We start from the raw sequence: 21,781 nt of genomic DNA on the forward strand, positions 1-21,781 counted from the left end.
GGCTGCTGAACGTATAGGTCAAATATGTATGATTTAGTTTTATAGGGTGTATATTAAAAGCTCTAACACAGAACCCCCTGATGAGGGACATGATTTTTCATGCTGAAAAGGCCAACATGATATATGAAAATTGAGAGTCACATCAGAATACTAGAGTCTACATGCTTCCAGAGAAAGAAAAAGGTACCAAAATAAAAAAAAAATCAGGAATCAAAATTGGAGGTCAAAGACAACTGAATAAAAATCTTGTAGGAAAATGATTCCTAAATTAGGTAAGAATAAAAATATTTCCCAACATGCAAGGTTTAAAAAAGCTTACATCTCTTGAACCTTTCTCCTTAGAAGGTACTAGCTCCACTAAAATGAAGAAGGATACAAAGAATGAGGAATGTATGGGATAGAAGAAACGGAGATACAGGCAGAAGGCATTCTCAGGATAGTGACAAGGAGAATTAGAATACCTGGTGTATTAAACATCTTTTTTTTTTTTTAGATTTTATTTATTTGAGAGAGAGAGCACGGGCGCATGAGTTGGGGGAGGGGCAAAAGGAGAGGGAGAAGCAGACTCTTCCCTGAGCTCGGAGCTCAACATGGGACTTGATCCCAGGACCAGATCATGACCTGAGCTGAAGTCAGACGCCACCAAATGAGCCACCCACGCATCCCTGGTGTATTAAACATCTTGAGAGGAGACTTCAGTAACCGAAGAGCAGTTTGGTATTACACTAGAGAGAAGACAGGAAACTAACAAGGAAAAATAAACTATAGGAAATAGAAATATTGTGCAGAAAAGGAAAAATAATAATCACTCACTACATGACTTGTAGTCAAAATAACAGAATCACTAAATGTTCATCTAATCTAAATTTGACCCAAGTGCCTTAGGAGGATGGAAGTGATAAGGAAGGTACATATATGACAGAGGGGCTGGCAGAGGAAAGAGATATAAATTCTTATAAACCACCATAGGAAGTCAATAGTTAATACTTAAAATATACTAATACTGACCTACTGATGTGTGGGGTAAATCCCCTGAAAACCAACTGAAGTTGAAAGTCAGGAAGCACTAACAGAGAACTGTCATTTTCACAAACAAGTCTTGTAGAAGTACTTGATTCTCAAAACTGGTGGTTGGCAAATTGGCTCATGGGCCAGTTCTCACCTGCTGCCTGTTTTTTAAAATAAAGTTTCAGGAAACACAGTGAAATTCATCCATTTATATACTATCTATAGTTCTACTATGTCACCCGGCAGAGTTGAGTAGTTGTGACAGAGAATGTATGGCCTGCAAAGCATAAAATATTTATTATATACAGAATTACTTTACAGAAAAAGTGTGACACCTGCTCTAATAATATGCAAGCAGAATCCTTGGTGGGGGTAAACTAAAAAATTAGGAAAAAATAAAAAATAAAGTTTTAGCAGGTTCATGATGTTCTAAAGTTAAATTTGAAACAAAAACAGGCGCACCTGGGTGGCTCAGTCGGTTGAGCATCCGACTCTTGGTTTTGGCTCAGGTCATGATACTGGGGTCATGAGATCGAGCCCCGTGTTGGGTTTGGTGCTTCACGTGGAATCTGCTTGAGATTCTCTCCCACTCTCCCTCTACCCCTACCCTTCCTCACATGTGGTCTCTAAATAAATAAATAGTCTTAAAAAAAAAAAAAAACGAAAACACTATCAGGACAGACTTTTGTTGCCAAATCAAAGCAACAAGTAATAGCCTTAAATGCATTGACTGTTTTTCTTGAATGGTGACATACTTTGAGATTCTGGCTTAGTAGAGAAAATGTGGTATTCAGTGAAAAAGCAGGATGTTTTAATTGCCAGGACTTACTTATCTCAGTACACTTAAATGTAAAAACAATGACAACAGAACCAATTAGTTCTGAGAAATATACACACCCCAAGAGCCTACCCTCCCTCCACATTACAAGGGAAAAGAAGAACCTCCAGCAGCAGCTGTTACTCTGTAACTGCTTCTTTCACTGTATTTCCACCCTGTAGCTACTAATAACTCACTTTAGAGATAATCCTCAATATATGAACATCTGTATTTGTAAAACAGATAAATTATAAAATAACTGTTCTAATCAGGAGTTAATTTCACATGTTTTAGATAAGAAGTTATGGGAATCCCAAATATTTTGGTTAAATGTGTTCATATAAAATTTTTCAAAAACATACCTACTATTGTTCCAAACCCTGCTTTGACAACTTGCTAAAAGCTCTGATGAGCTGTGTATTCTTTTTTCCAGAGCTCATTACATCCCACCATCTTAGTTATAACAAGGTTTAGAAGACCATTGATAATACTTGCATGTTGAGTGCTGACTTCAAGTAAAAACTATTTTGTTAAGAATCATTTTATCATCGAGTTTACTTAGCAATGCCCTGGAAGATATCCTGAGTAACTGTGACTCAGTGATCCGACTTCAATAAATTCTATTTTTTTTTAAAAAAGGCCCTAGAGCTCCCTGCTCAGCGGGAGGCCTGCTTCTCCCTCTCCCACTCCCCCCTGCTGTGTTTCCTCTCTCACTGTGTCTCTCGCTGTCAAATAAATAGATAAAATCTTTAAAAAAAAAAAAAGGCCCTAGAATAGGATTTATAATTCTAAAATTATGTATTACTCTAATAAATGAAGACATTATCATCCTTGGATGTTACATGTCTTCCCCTATAACTGTGCCTTTATATTGCAACCTTCATGGAAGACTTACTTGAAGAGAGTATCAGGTTAACTGATTTTTAAAAAGGTCACTGCATTGCCTAACACCAGGGGTGCCATCACAATGGGAGTGTGCAGCATAGAGCTTATGCATCCGTATGTAACAGAATCAATACTGTTCAAAGAACATAAAAGGCTTGAGTTTATAAGGTATACAGATATATATAATTAAGTAGTTACTAATCAGGTATGATTACTTAATAATTTAATATGAAGAATTATATATACCACAGCTTTACTTCTGTAATTACATGCAATTTGTATCTTTTTAAAAAACAGTAAATGCCATCAGTAAATAAAAATTTTATTATTCTGTTCAAAGTGTTTTGTTGATAAGAACACTTACTTCCCCCCAAAGGTTTTTTTTTTTTTAAGATTTTTTATTTATTTATTTGAGGGAGAGAGAGCAGAGTGAGCAAGAACACTAATGCGGGAAAAGGCAGAGGGAGATGGAGAAGCAATACCATCAAAAATGATAAAAGGCTTAGGACTAAATACAACAAAGAAAGTGAGAGATCTGTACACTGAAAACTGTAAGACTTTAATGACAGAAATAGAAGAGGACACAAAAAATTAGATATCTTATGATTATGGATTGGAAAAACTGGCATTGTTAAAATATCCATAGTACCCAAAGCTATGTATAAGTTCAATGTAATCCCTATCAAAATTACAATGGCATTTTTCACAGAAATAAAAAAAAAATTTCCTCAAATTTGTTGGAACTACAAAAGACCCCAAATAGCCACAGCAATCTTGAGAAAGAACAAAGCTGGAGGCATTATGCTTCCTAATTTCAAACTACAGTACAAAGCTATAGTAATAAGAACAGTATGGCACTGTCATTAAAACAGACACACACAGCAATGGAATAGAATTGAGAGCCCAGGAATAAACAAATGCATATAGAGTGAACTGCTGTTTGACAAGAGGGCCAAGAATACTTGAAGGGGAAAAGATAGTCTTTTCAATAAATGGTATTAGAAAAACTGGATATTCATATGTCAGAGAATGAAACTAGACACATATCTTAACACGATTCATAAAAATTAACTTGAATTGGACTTAAGGACTTAAATGTGAGACCTGAAACCATAAAACTCCTAGAACACATAGGGAAAAAAATTCCTTGACATTGGTCTTGTCAATGTTTTTTTGGATGTGACACCAACAGCACAAGCAATAAAAGTAAAAGTAAACAAGTGGGGCTACATCAAACTACAAATTTATTGCAAAACAGAACAATCAACAAAGTGAATAGGCAATCTACAGAATCAGAGAAAATATTTGCAAACCATATCTCAGATAAGGGGCTAATATCCACAATATGGAAGGAACTCATACAACTCAATATCAAATAAATAAAACAAAATAAATATAAAATCTGATTAAAAATGGATGGAGGACTTGAGCAGATATTTTTCAAAAGAAGAAATGGCCAACAGGTACATGAAAAGAAGCGCAACATTACTAATCACTGGGGAAATGTAAATCAAAACCACAATGAGATACCACCTCACACTTGTTAGAATGGCTACTCTCAAAAAAACCAAGAGCTAACAAGTATTCGTGAGTATATGGAGAAAAGGGAGCCCTGGAGCACTGCTGGTGAGAATGCAGACTACTACAGACACTAGGGAAAAAAGATGAGGTTCCTCAACAAATTATAACTAGAGCTACCATATGATCCAGCAATCCCACTTCTAGATATACACCCGAAGCAAACGACATCTCAGAGAGATATTGTGTTCACTGCAGTATTATTCATGATAGCCAAGACATGGAAACAACCAAGAGTCCATTGACAAATGAAGTGAATAAAGAAAACATATATATGTACACACACACACACACACACACACACACACACTGGAATATTATTTAGCCACGAAAAGAAGAAAATCTTTCCATCTGCAACATGGATGAATCTGGTAGGCATTACAATGACTGAAAGAAACAGACGGAGAAAGACAAATACTGCATAGTATGACTTATATGTGGAATCTAAAAAAAACAAACTCACAGAGGCAAGAGCAGAATGTTGGTTGCCAGAGACTGGGGTGGTAGAGGAAATGGGAAGATTTCGGTCAAAGGGTACAAATGTTCAGTTAAAAGAAGAGTAAGTTCTAGAGATCTAATATTCAGTATGGTGATTACAGACAACAATACTTTATGATATACTTGAAAGCATCTAAGAGAGTACATCTTAAATGCACTCACCACAAAAAATTGTAATTATATATGGTGATGGATGTGATAATTAACCTTATTATGGTTATTTTTCATAATATATACGTGTATCAAACCATCAGGTTGTATAACTTAAACTTACACAATGTTTGTTATATGTCAATTATATCTCAGTAAAGCTAAAAACAAAAAATACAAAAATTTTTACCAAAATATTTAACATTAATATATCAGCATTGTTAGGCAAAAAGCAAAGAAATAGCTTCTCAAATTCTCATTCATTTAGCTGGCAATCTATTTAACAATAATGTGGTCTTTTTTTTTTTTTTAAGATTTTATTTATTTATTCATGAGAGATAGAGAGAGAGAGAGGCAGAGGGAGAAGCAGGCTCCCCGCGGAGCGGGGAGCCCGATGCGGGACTCGATCCCAGGACCCTGGGATCATGACCTGAGCTGAAGGCAGACACTTAACCGACTGAGCCACCCAGGTGTCCCAACAATAATGTGGTCTTATAGATATGTGACAAACCTACTTTGCAGCATAATGATATTTGCAAATACACACTTCAGCATGTCCTTATTGCTTCTAATTTTTATAAACTGGAAATTTTGTTAAAGTTGGCTACCTAACACCATTACCAAATATTTTAGAGCACAACTATTGTTGTTATACTGAAATATGAAAAATGTCAGAGTCATTTAAGAATACTTAAACATTGGGGCGCCTGGGTGGCTCAGTCGTTAAGCGTCTGCCTTCAGCTCGGGTCATGATCCCAGGGTCCTGGGATCGAGCCCCGCATCGGGCTCCCTGCTCCGCGGGAAGCCTGCTTCTCCCTCTCCCACTCCCGCTGCTTGTGTTCCCTCTCTCGCTGTCAAATAAATAAAATCTTTAAAAAAAAAAAAAAGAATACTTAAACATCAACAGGTAATACAGCATAGAAATGCCGTAAAACTCTTGCTTGAGTATGTGAGGGTGCACAAAACACTTAATTTTTTGGCAAAATGAAACTGAACACTGAGGATAAGCCCTGTTATTTTTACATCTGCTACAATAAGGCCTTTGAAGAGGGTCAGAAAGGCATTACCAGAATGTTTGACCTGCAAGAGGTTATTAGAGAAATGAAAAAAAACAAACAAAACCCAAAAAACAAAAAAGCAAGACCGAGAGATAGTAAGTGAACTGCCTGAAGTCAGGCAGCTAACGGCAAAGCAACACTAGTTAGAATGCAGAAACTCCTAGAAATTTAAGCCTCTTCCCTTTGCTAACCAGCAATTTTTGCAAATAGAATACATTGTACAGATCTTCTTAGGATACATCTAGTCTTTCAAACTTATGTTTGATGTTTAATTGCTAGTTGTTTTTAGTTAATTTATATCTGTTCTTGATGGTCAGTTACTAATCTGCAAATCTGAGTAACTTACGATTTGGGGAGTAGAAAAAATATTCTAATGGGGAAAAACTGTTAATGGCATATACATAGTTGCATGCTTTACAAATACTAAGGATTTCAGTTTTCATTCTTCAAAGATAAAAAAAAGGGTACACATGTATTTCTTAAAATGTCTGATTTAAAGAAAGTCTTAGTTAAAAATACCATGTTTTATAAATGACAGCAATCATTTTATTTTTTATTTAGTTTTTTTTATTCTTATGTTAATCCCCATACATTATTTATTTAGTTTTTTAAAAGAGTTTATTTATTTACTTGAGAGAGAGAGCACGAGCAGGGGGAGAGGCAGAGGCAGAGGGAGAAGCAGACTCCCCGCTGAGTAGGGAGCCTGATGCGGAGCTCGATCCCAGGACCCTCGGATCAAGACCTGAGCCGAAGGCAGATGCTTAACCGACTGCGCCACTCAGGCGCCGCTGACAGCAATCATTTTAATAAACTTTATTTCTCCTAAGTAAACAATGTCAAATTTAACATTTTCAACCTGTTTCTTAACAAAGCAATTTGAAATCATTCAATGCATTTTTTTACTTCAAATTTTAACAAGAGGTAAAGGGAATACAGACCAATGATTTTATCCAATAATTAGACTAACAGTCTTGACTTCATTTCCAGATTACCTAGCTAGCTGGGAACAAAAGCTAGAACTGACAGTCAGGTTTCTGAATCCAGTCTAGTATTCTCAAGCAGTTTCCTTCTAAATTGTTTGAGATAACCTTCTCTCATTTTGTGACTCATCTCCAAACCCCCCTCTCAAATCTTTTTGGAGAGAAATTAAATATAAGCATAAAAAAGAGGCTTGTAAAGTAAATGGGCAGAGGTCTGAAGCTCCGGCTGTGCTTTGGGTTTCGGCAGCCGTCTGCTGTGTCTACGGTTTGCTTATGTCTCTGGGCAGAGGGTAAGAACTCAAAGAAAAAGCAGAGCAGAACCTGTCATGAGACCTTTCAAATTCTTTATTCCTCCTTATTTCACTACTGTCCATCTTCCTTCCTTCCTTTATCCCTCTTTGTATTCACTGATATTTATACTTATATAAACATGTCTAAATAAATGGGAAGGCATGGTCTTACACATAAGAACACAAACACCATCATTTGAGGCTCACAATCTTGCTCTAATTTTAACGGTTAAGACAAATGAACAACTAATTCATCAAAGACAGAATGTGATAAACTTCACTGGAAAGATGAAAAATGTTACGGAGGTTTATAGAAGAAATCTGAGTAGTCATATATCTGAAATTTACATAAACTGATTTTGAAGCTTAAAAGACTAAGTTAATTCTCTATGAACAGTTTTTACACCTGCATGAAAAAAGTTTTCATAATATTAGAGGGTATGAAGGAACCACAGCTTTCCTTATTTAACGTTGACACAATATTTGCCATGGAAAATTCTCAGGAAACTGTGGTTTTCGCACACCTCCAGTTTCTTCCATTTCAAATAAATTAAGTAAAAAGGGGGAAAACACCTCATCTTTTTATGGAAAAATTTTATTTTGGCATATGGGTATTTTTTATGAACACAAGCATTTGGTGTTCAATTCTGAAAAGAATTTTGAGAATGTACATGTGAATACAAACAACAGTCTAAAAATGAAAAAGCTCTCTTACATGCAATGTTCCTTCCTGTGAAAAGCTGCCTACAGCAAACTGACTCTGAGTGACCTGGTAGAGGCAGAATGATGGTAGCAGCAGTCTCAATATTTAGACTTAATTTCAATTCTAGGTTTCACCTAAAGATATATTAATGTGTACATTTATTAAAAACATGTAGGGAGGTAATAAGAAACAGTCCATTCAGTGGGATCAGAAGAATTGTGACAACCTAAGGCTTAGAGTCCACACTGAAGGCAAGGGGAGACGTTTCTGCATCTGTTGAGCTCTTATAATCCCTGAGACACAATGATTCTAAAATGGAGTCTTTACAAATAGGGGACCCAGGGGCGCCTGGGTGGCTCAGTCGTTAAGCGTCTGCCTTCAGCTCGGGTCATGATCCCAGGGTCCTGGGATCGAGCCCCGCATCGGGCTCTCTGCTCCACGGGAAGCCTGCTTCTCCCTCTCCCATTCCCCCTGCTTGTGTTTCCTCTCTCGCTGTGTGTCTCTCTGTCAAGTAAATGAATAAAATCTTTGAAAAAAACAAAACAAAACAAACAAAAAACATATAGGGGACCCATTCCAGCCTTTTCTTCTAAACTTCTGTTTTGTAGGCAGAGACCAGGGTTTAGACCTTGGACCTGCTATCTGCTAATGACTGACCATAGGTATATTTTTGACCTTTCTGGGCCTATTTGTCCCAGTTATTATCTTCCCTGAGAAAGCTAACATATATAAAGCACCTAATGAGTCGGCAACTGTTAACAGAGGTTAACAAATATTAATTTGCTTCCCCTTATATGGTAGTTGTTTAATATACCTGTCTTTTACTCCCTACTAGATTATATATTCCCCTGGAAAATACTGAGTCTCCTATTCCCTTCATATCTTCCACACTGCCTAGCTGAGTGCTTTGCATGCAACACATGTTTTGAATTGAGAAGTTCCTGAAATCCTGGCACCAGCTGCCTGGAAATGTCAAAATTTTCATTCTTCAACTCCCTAGCTTTAAACTTTCATCATATACATATTAACTGCCTACTTAACCTTTCTAGCCCTTTTCTGCATTTGAAAAATGAAGACACTACTCTTACCACACACACACACCACATGTGTGCACGTATGTGCAAATGAATGCTTTCTACATGAGATCATTGTTCTAAGATCAACTGAGATAAGAATGTATATGGAAGAACTGTGTAAGCTGGAAGATATTACATAAATTATTTTGCTCTGCTCTGATCTGATTGTCAGATAGCCTCAAACATACAGAGCTCTATGTAATAGACTTCGTTCCTGTGAGGTTATCTTCCACTGAGCTCATTTCCTACAACACACTGAAGAACAATCAATCCGTTCTACAGAACAACACTGCTGTCTGCCTCATTTTTTAGAGGTTTAATTTATTAACAGGTTTTCAAACAGAAGAGCCTGAATCCAATGGAAGAATACAAAATAGGTGAAATCAAATAGCTTGGGAGGAATCTGAAATGATTTCTTAAGCAGGGCAGTTTCCCTTTGCTTTAAATCCCTCCAGGGTTCCATCAAGAACTTGGATTAAACAACTGTTTCTCCTTCCTCCCTCTCTCCACCTTCCCTTCCTTCCTTGCTTTTGTTTAGAGGAAGGTATAAACAAAGCAGAAACGTAATCAGGTTTCACTTGACCCTTGACAGTGAGATCCTAGACTTTTTTTTTTTAAAGATTTTTATTTATTTATTTATTTGAAAAAGAGAAAGAGAGACAGCGTGGGCCAGCGAGAGTGACAGCAGGAGGAGTGGGAGAGGCAGAGGGAGAAGCAGGCTCCCTGCTCAGCGGGGCTGGATCCCAGAACCCTGGATCATGACCTGAGCCAAAGGCAGCTGCTTAACCAGATGAGCTACCTAGTCGCTCCAAGATCCTAAACTTTTTATCTGAATTCGTATTAAAAATCTCATGACCATGGGGGCACCTGGGTGGCTCAGTCAGTTAAGCGTCCAACTCAATTTCGGCTGAGATCATGATCTCAGGGTTGTGAGATCTAGCCCTTCAGGCTCTGTGCTTAGTGGGGAGTCTGCTTGTCTCTCTTCTCCCCTCACCCCCCACTGCCTCTCGGGCCCCTGCTCATGCACACGTACAACTCTTTCTCTAAAATAAACAAATTAAAAAAAATTTCAGGACTACAAATCTTGTCATATGCAAATGAATTTACTAATACAAAATAACAATGATAAGCTAATATAGATGTTTGTTGTTTTTTGGAGAATTGACACTTCACACACTGGAAAGTTGAAGGAAGGGTTGTAAATGGAAGAGGATACCCTAAAAAACTGATTTTATAAATATTACACATACACTAATATTAATCCTCCAAAGTGAAAACAATCTGGCAGAGAAGATGCTTTTTACTTTCACCATAAATTAAACATTAATGAATACTTTTAGAATTTAGCAACCAGAAAGCTCAAAAAACTTATTCTGGAAAAATGATTATTTTTTTTAAACTTTCAAGAGAAAACAAACAAACAAAATTCTGTAACATTTTTATTCAGTTACCATTATTCTATTTAACATGTCATTATTTTGTCTGAGATACAGACCACACCACAGCTTAAAACTATATTTTTTCCTCTCTTTATGAAAAAAATCCTAAGAAATAAGAATATTTACTGTAAAATTATTCTAGTACAAAATAAAGAGACTGTTGTAAAATCTTGTTCATGGATTTAGTGTTGCTTTTCTCATCAGGACAATGGCACCAACAAGTTTTCCCTCCCCTCAAACAAATAAAAACCTTTCATATTCTGGCTTTCTTAAAATGCTTTAAAATCTAACGTCTCATATCACTTGTAGAAAAGTCAGTGCTAGGGGCGCCTGGGTGGCTCAGTTGGTTAAGCGACTGCCTTCGGCTCAGGTCATGATCCCGGAATCCTGGGATCGAGTCCCACATCGGGCTCCCGGCTCAGCGGGGAGCCTGCTTCTCCCTCTGACCCTATCCCCTCTCATGCTGTTTCTCTCTCTCTCTCTCAAATAAATAAATAAAAATAAAATCTTTAAAAAAAAAAAAAAAAAAAAAAGAAAAGTCAGTGCTAGGGGCGCCTGGGTGGCTCAGCCATTAAGCATCTGCCTTCGGCTCAGGTCATGATCCCAGGTCCTGGGATCGAGCCCCGCATCGGGCTCCCTGCTCCACGGGAAGCCTGCTTCTCCCTCTCCCACTCCCCCTGCTTGTGTTCCCTCTCTCACTGTGTCTCTCTCTGTCAAATGAATAAATAAAATCTTTAAAAAAAAAAAAAAAAAAAAAAGAAAAGTCAGTGCTAGTCTCAAAGAATCAAAGCATTCTTTCCTGAGGGCTGGAATAGGCAAACTGACATCTACAGTTGGAGATTCTACGTAAGGCTCTGGGTAATCAATAAAACAAGTAGGCAGAAAATCAGTAAGGATATAAATCACCTGAACAGCACCAACAACTAACGTGACCTACTTGACATTTTTAGGATACTGATCCCAAGAGAAAACATACTGTTTTCAAGTGCATATGAAATATTACCAAGATAAGCCATTCTGGACCATAACAGAAATAAAAATCATAAAAAGGCTGCTCATGGATCATAAAGGAAACAATAATGAAAACATACCTAGAAAACCCTTCAACTGTTCAGAAATTAAACAATATACTTCTAACTAAACCATAGGTCAAAGATGAAGTTTCAAGGGAAATTTAGAACATTGTGAACTCAAAGAAAATGAGAATACAACCCATCAAATTTAAGGGCGCAGCTAAAGGAGTGCTTACATAAGGCAACTTTGTAACACTAAATGCTTGTTAGAAAATAAGAAAGCTCTAAAATCAGTAACTGAAGCTTCCACATTAAGAAACTAGAAAAAGAGCAAAGTGGACATAAAGGCAAGAAACAAGAAATAATACACATTAGAGCAAATGCCAATGAAAGTGAGAACAGAAAAGCAACACAGAAACATCCATTAATCCAAAATCTGCTCTCAGGTTGGAACTGTCTTACGTAGACATTAGCAAATTGGACGGAAATGAAAAAGGGGAAATAGTAGGAGCAGGAGAACTGGGTAGAAGTCCCAACTGTGCCATATAACAGTGGTATAGCTCTACTCAGTTCACTTCATTCTTTCTGACCTACAGTTTCCTCATTTGTAAAAAGGGGGTAAAAATAATCTTTCACGAGTACTAAATATGGAGATTAAATGAAATAGTCATAAAAATTACCAGGAAAAAATAAAAATATTGTTTGTTCTGTTTAGTAAGATTAACAAACTGTTACTAACACATAAATGGCACATTAAGTTCAACATACCTTTAAGGACCTTGAAGGTGTGCTATCACAAGCAAAGCAAAATTCATAAATTACCATAAAAATATTTTTTTGGTGGCAATAATGGAGCTCAAGTGGAGAAAAATCATCATATACTAATAGTAACTGGCTTGTTGATAAGTTTTTTCTTCAAGGACAAAGGTGACAAGAGAAAGTAAGTCAACCATATAAAAAGGAACTTTTCTTAAAAGAAAGACAATCCACTGCAGATATACCTTTTTGCAGATTTTTTCAAAGTTGATATCATCACTGAGAGCAGATTTAGTTACTATATCAGGTTTCAATTCCTGTAAAAAAAAAAAAAAGGAATTTTAGTTATGAATCTAATTTTATTTACTTATTTTATTTTTGTGGGGGAGGGGCAGAGAGAGATGCAGGAGAGAATCTTAAGCAGGTTTTATGCCCAGCACAGACCTAAGTGGGGCTCTTTCTCACAACCCTGAGGATCATGACCTCAGCCGAAATCTAGAGTAGGATGCTTAACCAACTGAGCCACCAAGGCGCCCAGTTATGAATCTAATTTTAGTGCACCATTCGTTATTATGAGGTACATTCCTTCCCATGTTTGTCTTTTAAGAAATCTGGTATTAAATAAGTTCTTAATTTTTGGATGAGAATAACTCCTGTCACAGTATGAACTTACAATATTATGAAAAACCACAGCAAAATGAATTTAAGAGCTAATCCTCTTAAGACAGTTATACTCAGATTCCATGGAAGCCAGAAAATTTAATGTGCCATTAAATTTCCAGCTTAATAACAGTTCTTTAATTGAAATAAGATTAATATAACTCAAAATATTAATTTAAGACTTCTAAATTTCAAAGAAATTATTACTTATTTTAATTACATTTCAGGGCATTAGCAATTACATCATTTCACAGAGAAATGTAAAGATTTATAGAGAAATACTTAATTTTAATTAATGATTAAAAAAATCTAAGCTACAAAATACTTTTATACTATACAAGGAATTAATCCAAATTTACTTTAAAAAATTAAAAACCAGAAAAGCAGAGAAAAAATAAGTAAAATTACTAACAATGTATACATGGTTATAATTTTATCATACACCCTTCTATATGTTTAAGAGAACTGAGTTTGATACACATTTCACTAAAGAATGAGGACTTTAGATCATACAAAAATGAAATTTCTCTTAACTTATCAAGTTATTCTACTGTGCATGAAAAAATACAATGAACATTTGTGTATTTTTTTCATAATACTATTTGGAAGAAAGCTAAATAAAATCAGATAGTTGGTTTTAAAACAACATTGAGTGATACTAAGTTAGATAAATGTATGATACGGCAAAAACTATACAGGAATTATTCCATGAAAATTATTTAAATTATATGTATTTTTAAGATTTATTTATTTTAGGGAGAGAGAGAGAGAGAGTCTGAAGCAGACTCCACACTGAGCATGGAGCCCACCATGGGGCTCGATCTAACAACACTGAGATTATGACCTGAGCCAAAACCAAGAGTTGGAGACTTATCCGAACGTGTCACCAAGGTGCCCCTAAAATATATTTTATTTTATTTTATTTATTTTTTTTTTTTAAAGATTTTATTTATTTATTTGAGAGAGAGAGTGAGAGAGAGAAAGAGCACAAGAGGAGGGAGCGGGAGAGGGAGAAGCAGACTCCCTGCCGAGCAGGGAGCCCGATGCGGGACTCGATCCCGGGACTCCAGGATCATGACCTGAGCCGAAGGCAGTCGCTTAACCAACTGAGCCACCCAGGCGCCCCCCCTAAAATATATTTTAAACAAAAATAGGTCCAGGGCACCTGGGTGGCTCGGTTGGTTGAGCACCAACTCTTGGTTTCGGCTCAGTCCATGATCTGGGGACATGAGATTGAGCCCTGCCTGGGGCTCCCCACTCAGTGGGGAGTCTGCTCTCTTTCTCCCTTGTCCCTCCCCCCGCTCACACACGTGCACCCACGCGCATGCTCTCTCTCTCTCCCTCTCAAATAAATAAAACCTAAAAACACACACACACACAAACAAACCAGGATCATAGCATTTTGTAAACTAGCTTTATCATTTAATGACAAAGCAAGTATCTATCCATTTTCTTTTCATTCTCTTACATCATTGTCCTTATTTATTTAGCCAACCTTTTATTATCAGACATTAGTATGTTTTCTGATTTTTTAAATCTTTTTATAAATAAGAATGGAGTAATTATCCTTGTACATACTGATTTGTGTAACTCCTGAAAAATTACCACAGATTCTGTATTAAAAAACCATACTATGCTTTTGGAAAATGAGCAGAATGGAAAAAAAAGAAATACTGATAATGGTCTAATGCCAGAAAGATCAAAAAGCACAGTTTCTGAAAATACTCAATTTTATTTTGTATACACGGATGCAATTAGGAAAAAATGTGTATGTAAAACAAATCTATGTAAGGAGAATAAAAATAATAGATTCTTTCTTTTAAGTCTGTGTGTGTGTGTGTATAATGTCTTTAGGAACTGATGAGCTAATTTGAAAGATGGCCTCCCTGTAAGTTTAAAGTCAGTAAAACTATTTAAATTATAATTTAAAAAATCCAAATTTTTTTGTCGGCTGGCTATAGGTATCTTTTTCTACTCTGTAAATAAAAAAATCATTCTAAAGAGTAAATCAGTTAAATGTTATTGCAAATATGAACATAATACGTGCAGAAGATAATGCTGCTTAAATCTCAACCAATCCACATACTCCCTCCAAAAGAATAAATTCAACAAGGGCTACATGAACCATGCCTTCATCATTATTAGGAGGTAGAGGATACAATAAACTTCAAAATATCTCCAAGTTGAGAAACTAACACCAAATTCAACATAGCACTCACTGCATTACAAGCTTGCACATACAGAGAGCCAGGGAGTAGAAGATTAAGATACTGGGGAAGTTGATACTAGAAAAAAAAAACATCCAGATTGGATCAAAAAGCAAAACCTAAGTCTACGCTAAATATATGAGATACACAAAAAAACACAATGATTCAAAAAGGCTAAAAACAAAGGAATTCACCAAGATATACGAGGCAAATAGGAACAATTAGGAAGCAGGAGTTGAGATCATGTATCAGATGAAGAATAATTCAAGTAAAGAAAAAAAATGAAATGAGACACAGCAGAAACTACAAGATACAGAAAAATAGAAACACACAACTAATAGAAGACTTTCACACAACCCTCAGTTCAAGAAAGTTGAGAATAGGGGGAAAAGCATTAGAAAATCTTAACATAATTAATAAGGTGTATCTGTCATGGATTTATTTTGAACATTATATTCTAGTAATACAAATTATACCTTCTTCTCAAGCACACATGAACGTTAAAAAATTGATCACATATTAAGTCAAAGTAGGTATTAGTAAGTTCCATCAAGTAAAATACTAAAAACAACATTCCCTGATCACAATGAAAAAGTAGGAATTAAAGAAAACCAATGGAAAAAAAGGCTCTTCTACCAGGAATTTAAAACAACAACAACAAAAACCTCAAATAACTCTTGGGAAAGGAAAAATATAAACAGCAATTTCAGGGTTTCTGAAAATTAATAAGGCAACACTGCATTTCACAATCTATAGGACATATTTAAAGAGGTTTTTATTTTTAAAACAACTATATAAATAAAAATAAGGTAACAGAAATAAATGAACAAATGCTCAACTAAAAGGAACCTAAATTATCTTTATTCAATTCTTCACTTATCAAATGGAAAGGAAGACTCAATTAAATCATGTGATTTTTCCAAGGTCCTATTGTTAGTTGGTGGTAAGACTGACCTTAATTACTGCTTCCACTAGATCATAATCTATTTTATTGCCACTTTGATATAATCCAAAAGATCTCCACCATATTTAAAGCATTCATGTAAAAACTAACACAAAAGTTAAACTCTACCTCATGGTTCCAATGTCATGTGACCAATGAACACAGAATCTTCTAGTTATAAGAACCTTCTAGTTTTAAATGAGGCTGATTTATAGAAGTTTAAAGTATTTACTGTACCTTTCAACAGTAACACACCTTTCAACACACACAAAAAATAGATACGTTTTTGAATAAATGTGAGGCACTAAGCAACCCCAGTACCTAATTCTGGCAACTTACGTGGTCTTTCAGAAATACTATTGGGAAAATGTTATGAAGGTTCAAAATAAACAGAATACGCTTAACAGGGAAACTGAAGTTGATCTGAATTGAATGAGGTTGAGAATATTTAAAGAAACATGAATGCCACTAAAAAAGGCTGGGCATTTCTTGGGTAAATTATAAGCAAGAGCCACTGTCAAAATCCGTGAAGGATCTGAGATTTTACCCTACTTGAAAGTTAGTAAGTAAGCCTGACATGGTATTGTGGATGCCAGCAGAAGACACAAAACTCTTGGGCCAGAGATAAAGAACGGTTTATTACTCAGCAACAGCAAGAGCCAGAGTACCTGCTCTTTATCTCATCCGTTGTTTCTGAAAAAACTCAAAAGCCCCAGACACACCGTAGACAATGAACTTAAATTAAATCCACACAATCAAAACTAAAGGAGCCTTTAGGAAATATAATACCTCTGAAAAATGGCCACTAAGTAGAGAATATATTCTTAGACTGAAGAAGGGAAAAGCATCTGTTTACATTCGTACCTTTGGGAGTATGACCAACAAACACAAATTAGGGTTATGATAACCTCTACTTTTACAACATAAGTAACTATTATTTGCACACTCTGTACTAGGTTGAACGGCTTCCCAAGTATGTCCATGTCCCAATTCCCAGAGCCTGTGAGTATGTTACCTTACAGGGCCAAAGAAATCTTGCAGATTTACTTAAATTAAAGATTTTAAGCTGTGGGTACTATCCTGGATTATCCAGATGGGCCTAAAGTAACTAAAAGTTCTGAGAGCAGCAGAGAATAGGAGTGAGATAGAGATTGGGTTGGAGGTGGGGGAGGGAGAAAGGAAATGAGCAAGAGAAGGAGACTGAAACCTGAAGATGCCATGCTGGTGGACCTGAAGATAGAAGAAGGGGCCACGAATGGAGAAATGCAAGTGGCTTCTAAAAGCTGAGGGTGACAGGAGACTGACTTCTCTAGAGTCTCCAGAAGGTACACAGCCCTGCTAACACCCTGATTTTAAGACTTCTGACTGCTAGAACTCTAAGATAATATATCCTTGTTTTAAGCCATTAAATTTATGATAGTTTGTTACAGAAGCACTAGGAAGCTAACATAGTTTCTATCTCCTACCAATCTTCGTATTATTCATTACACTGTATTATTTGGACAAGCACTCTGTGCCATCAATAATGCCCAGAATAAAATATTCACCTTAATTATCAAAGTAAAATTTAGATGGAGATGAATGACTTAAACATTCCTTATGACAACACTCATTCTTGAGTATTTTGGAGCCAAGTTGTTTATTGCCTTTGTTTTAAATATAAGCACATGACAGCATAGGGGATGCTATCTCCTATGTTAACCTAGAATTTCTGTTTAGTGCTATCACAAGTAGACAATGAGAAGTTAATAAATAAAATGTCATTTTAGACAATGCAAAAACGGCAATAGTGTATTATGAAGTTATTCCTCCCTCCCTGTATGTTTATTCATAAGAGATCAGGTATTGCCTTTCAGAATAAGACTCCTGATATATTGTCACAAGTGGATAGACAGCACCTCAAATGTTAGTATTCCCATCAGAAGGCAAGAGGAAATTTAACCTATGGCCTTTTTGAATCCTTCTAAGAGTCCACTGTGGAGTCTACTTGGGAAGTTCATGCTAAACTTTCAGAATTCACAAACTGTCTCTTACAGCTCTAAATTCTAGATTTATGTACATTCTGACTCAGCATATCTAATATACTTTCAAGGGATAAGTTTTAAACAACATTTTCATTTCTCTTGGATTGAGTGAAAAACTAAACATTGGGTTATAATTTGGCCACACAATTTTAGTCATATTTTAAGAATAAATTACCCTGCAAATGGATTATGAAAGCCAGCTGCTACACCAAAATTCATTAAGGTCCACTAGATCAGTAATTTAAACTGTCAGGGATATTGGGAATTGACTTTTTTTTTTTTTTTTAAATCTGAAGTAATTCACAATTTTCAAAGAATACTTGGGATGATGGGTAGTTCATAGGATTTTCAGTTGTCAATATATCTTTTATCTTTGTTATAAGTGAATGGTTCCCCACAAGAGTTCCAAAAGCTAGTAAAATTGCAAGGTTTGTGGATAAAACCCCAAAGAGCCTTAATTTAGGTAAAAAGGAAAGAACTCTGAAAGACAAATGGTATTTAGAGGCTTGAACCATAAAGAGTTTCAACAATTTCAGTTTTCTGCCTCACTATTCAGAAGCGGAGGTACACTCTAACCAACCAGCTTGTTGGGAATAGTTTTGCTTCAAGTGCATGGGAAGGAAGCAAACCTGAACACGGCCAGGCAGTAAGCTATCTAGTCAAACCGAAAAGGCCTGAGGTACAATATAAAACAGTCACAGAATAATTTATGCTTATATTAACCTTTGCCTTCCATTTTCTTCATATAAAAATGGAATGAAAAGCCTACAGGGTAGGTTCTTCAAGGGTAAGAAAGGTGTTTTATTCAATACTTTTGCCTATTAGATCCCAGTACAAAACATTTATTGAACAGAATTGGACCAGAATAAAGAAATTTAAAATGCCTATTTCTTAGTGAGAAGAGAAAATCTAAAAGAGATCAGTAAAGTCTCTTATCAAAAGAAAAGTCAAATCCAGGATTTGCCAAAAAATATTTAGTTGCAAATGTGGGCTTTTTATGAAGCAAAGGTGAAGAGAAATTCTGGAAAGAATGGCAAGGAGGACTCCTAGGGTGTTGCAAAGTGGAGCATTTACTGCTCAAAAGTATGGTACATTACTGTACTTTTTTTTTTTAGAATGAGAGAAAGTAAAATATTACTACTTAAGGACTCACTGAAACATACATATTATGTTGTGAATGGGTCGGAACCACATTAGCTAATAAGCTAGGCAGGTGGCAACTAAAAGATAAGACTGTTCCTTCTGAGAAAAGATTTTAAGCCAGATAGAAAACTAAGATCCATTTCTAGACCCAACAACAGACTTTTTACATAGCAGCTATTTATTTATTCCAAGGACATTTTACAAGTACTTAGTTTTGAAAGGTTATCTGGTCCCCTCATGCACATGGTTAAGAAAATATCCATTAAAAATGTGAGAGAAAAGATACCAGTTCAGGGCTTGTATGATAATTTTGCATTAAGCCATTTCTAGTGTATGGGGTTAATTCTAAATAAAATGACTAACCATACAGAAACACTTAGTTTTCTTTTATACAAAATTAATTCTTAAGCCTTTTTCCAGATAAAAGTATTTCTCTTAAATTTTAGAAAGGTTTTTCTCTATTTTAAATTGAATATAACCATGTCAAATATTCAACAATTTCAAAAGTAGAACAAAATGCATTATTCCATATGGTAATTTGCAAATTTTATATCAAAGTCGTACATTATGGACGTGGGAAAAAAATACCTAGATACATTTTAATTTAGGAAAAGAAATTTTTTAACATTTTAAAATCCAATAAATATGAGCAAACACATTAAGTGACCCCCCCCAAAAAAAGGTAAGAGGCAAAAACACAAAGCCATTCTCAACTAGAAAACCATAGACCAAGGATAAACAATAGGAAAATGAAGATACCAGTTAAATTACAGATGCAAAATATGGAATACTGCACTAAACAACTTTAAAAATGAGTGCAAAAGAGACTCACACTAAATTAGACAAATAAAACCTGAGCAATTTTACTCAATTGTAGAGAAATCCTATAAAGGGTTTTCATTTTAAAAAAAAGTTTAAATTTATCACCAATGCAAGGGAAATTAAAAAAATCAGTAATTTACTAATCAAATGCTGACTAAGCTTCTGAAACTGGGCTTAAGTGGCTTCTTTTCCTTTGACTTCCTTACAAGAACTCAAGTCTGAAAATCTTAATCTTGGGATTTTATTCACTTGGGAGTTTATTCATCAGTGAGCAGGGCTCTGTGTTGACTTGTGTAAGACACAAATTCTTTCACTGTTAGACATTCAATTCAGCTTTATTTTCTAGCATCAGTATAATTTATTTCTTTTATTTAAGCTTTCAAATCATTAGAATTATCCAATCCATCTCAAAGATGAAATAAAGCATTAAATTTTTTACAATTATATGAGAGGAGTTAGTAATCCATTCATTAAAACATTAGAATTATAAGAGACTTAAACTATTATGTAATTCTATACCCATGCAGGAAACGGTTAATTCAGCAGGCCTGGGTTGCTCAAACTCTGCACATAACTGAAAAAGGTGTATCTTCAGGACTGGCCATTGGCCAGCTTCTGGAGATGAGTTCTGAGCTCTTGGAACACAGGGTACCAATTTGATCAGATAGTTGATGCTAACAATGTGACTTATGGTGGCTATGTCTATGCTCTGGGAGGCTTAATTCTGAGTCATTGATGAGGACGGTCATGCAGGTAGTTCACGACTATGTGACTGGCTCCAGATAAAAACCCTGGGCACTAAAGGCTCAAGTCAGCTTTCCTAGTTGGCAACACTTTGCAAGCGTTGTCACATATGATTGCTGGGGGTATGTCCATGTGACTAAATTGGAAGAGGAAGGAAGATACAAGTGTATGCCTGGTGTCTTCTGGACTTTCTTCTCATTTGCCATTTCCTTTTGCTGATTTTAATCTGTATCCTTGAACAGTAATAAAATATTACTGTGAGCATAAAAGCTTTTTTTTTTTCAGTATTGTGAATCCTTCCAGTGAATCAATGAGCCTAAGAGGAAATGTTAACCCAAGAAAGTGTAAGAGATCCATTCAAGGTATTATAACAGGGGTGGGCCTGGAATCCCCACATGGTGCTTTTTGCCATATCCTGTTGTCAGTGGTGATAAATCAGACATGGTTTTCATTCTTTCCTCATCACATTCAACTAAAGTTGTTCAAGTTTCTTACATTAAAAGTAGTCATCCACTAATAACAAGACTTACCACAATATTCCAGTTCCCTTATTCCACATGATGCTGGATGCTACTGCTTTGCTTATATTCAAAATAGCGAATTTAATTGGAATGAGATAATCCCAATTTTGATTACTGGGCTATCTCCTTTTCTTTCTTCTTTCCAGAGGCTTTTGAGACTTGTATCTTCTGACTCATAACTAGATAACCACTGTACTGTTGTCTCTGATTCAGTGGGCAAAGTATGTTTGCAGTCAAACTGTTCTATATCACGCTTTGGGGAGGGAGACTGAGTCAAGACAAAAAGTAACTTGGACGCAGTAACCATGCTGACATTTTTAATTCCAAGAGGCTCTCATTAAGGTTGGGCTTTTAATTTCATAAAATAGGAAACATATTTCTATTTTCCAAAATGAGACTAAAATTGGACTCCGTTTAGGTTATAAGGGGCAAGACCAGATACAAAGAATTAAAGGGTGGCAAGAGA

General features: G+C 35.8%; 1 protein-coding gene across 1 annotated transcript in view; it reads right to left on the minus strand.

The window, feature by feature from the left end:
• The window catches only part of SRFBP1 (serum response factor binding protein 1), a 64,746-nt gene that overhangs the window by 11,723 nt on the left and 31,242 nt on the right, over nt 1-21,781 (minus strand). Inside the window, exon 4 of the mRNA XM_006728806.3 lies at nt 12,497-12,568. Coding sequence (XP_006728869.1) covers nt 12,497-12,568 — 72 coding nt within the window. The remainder of the gene's footprint in view (nt 1-12,496; nt 12,569-21,781) is intronic.

Source organism: Leptonychotes weddellii, chromosome 7, assembly GCF_054177405.1.
Source record: "Leptonychotes weddellii isolate Sample4059 chromosome 7, ASM5417740v2, whole genome shotgun sequence".
Taxonomy (NCBI): Eukaryota; Metazoa; Chordata; class Mammalia; order Carnivora; family Phocidae; genus Leptonychotes; species Leptonychotes weddellii.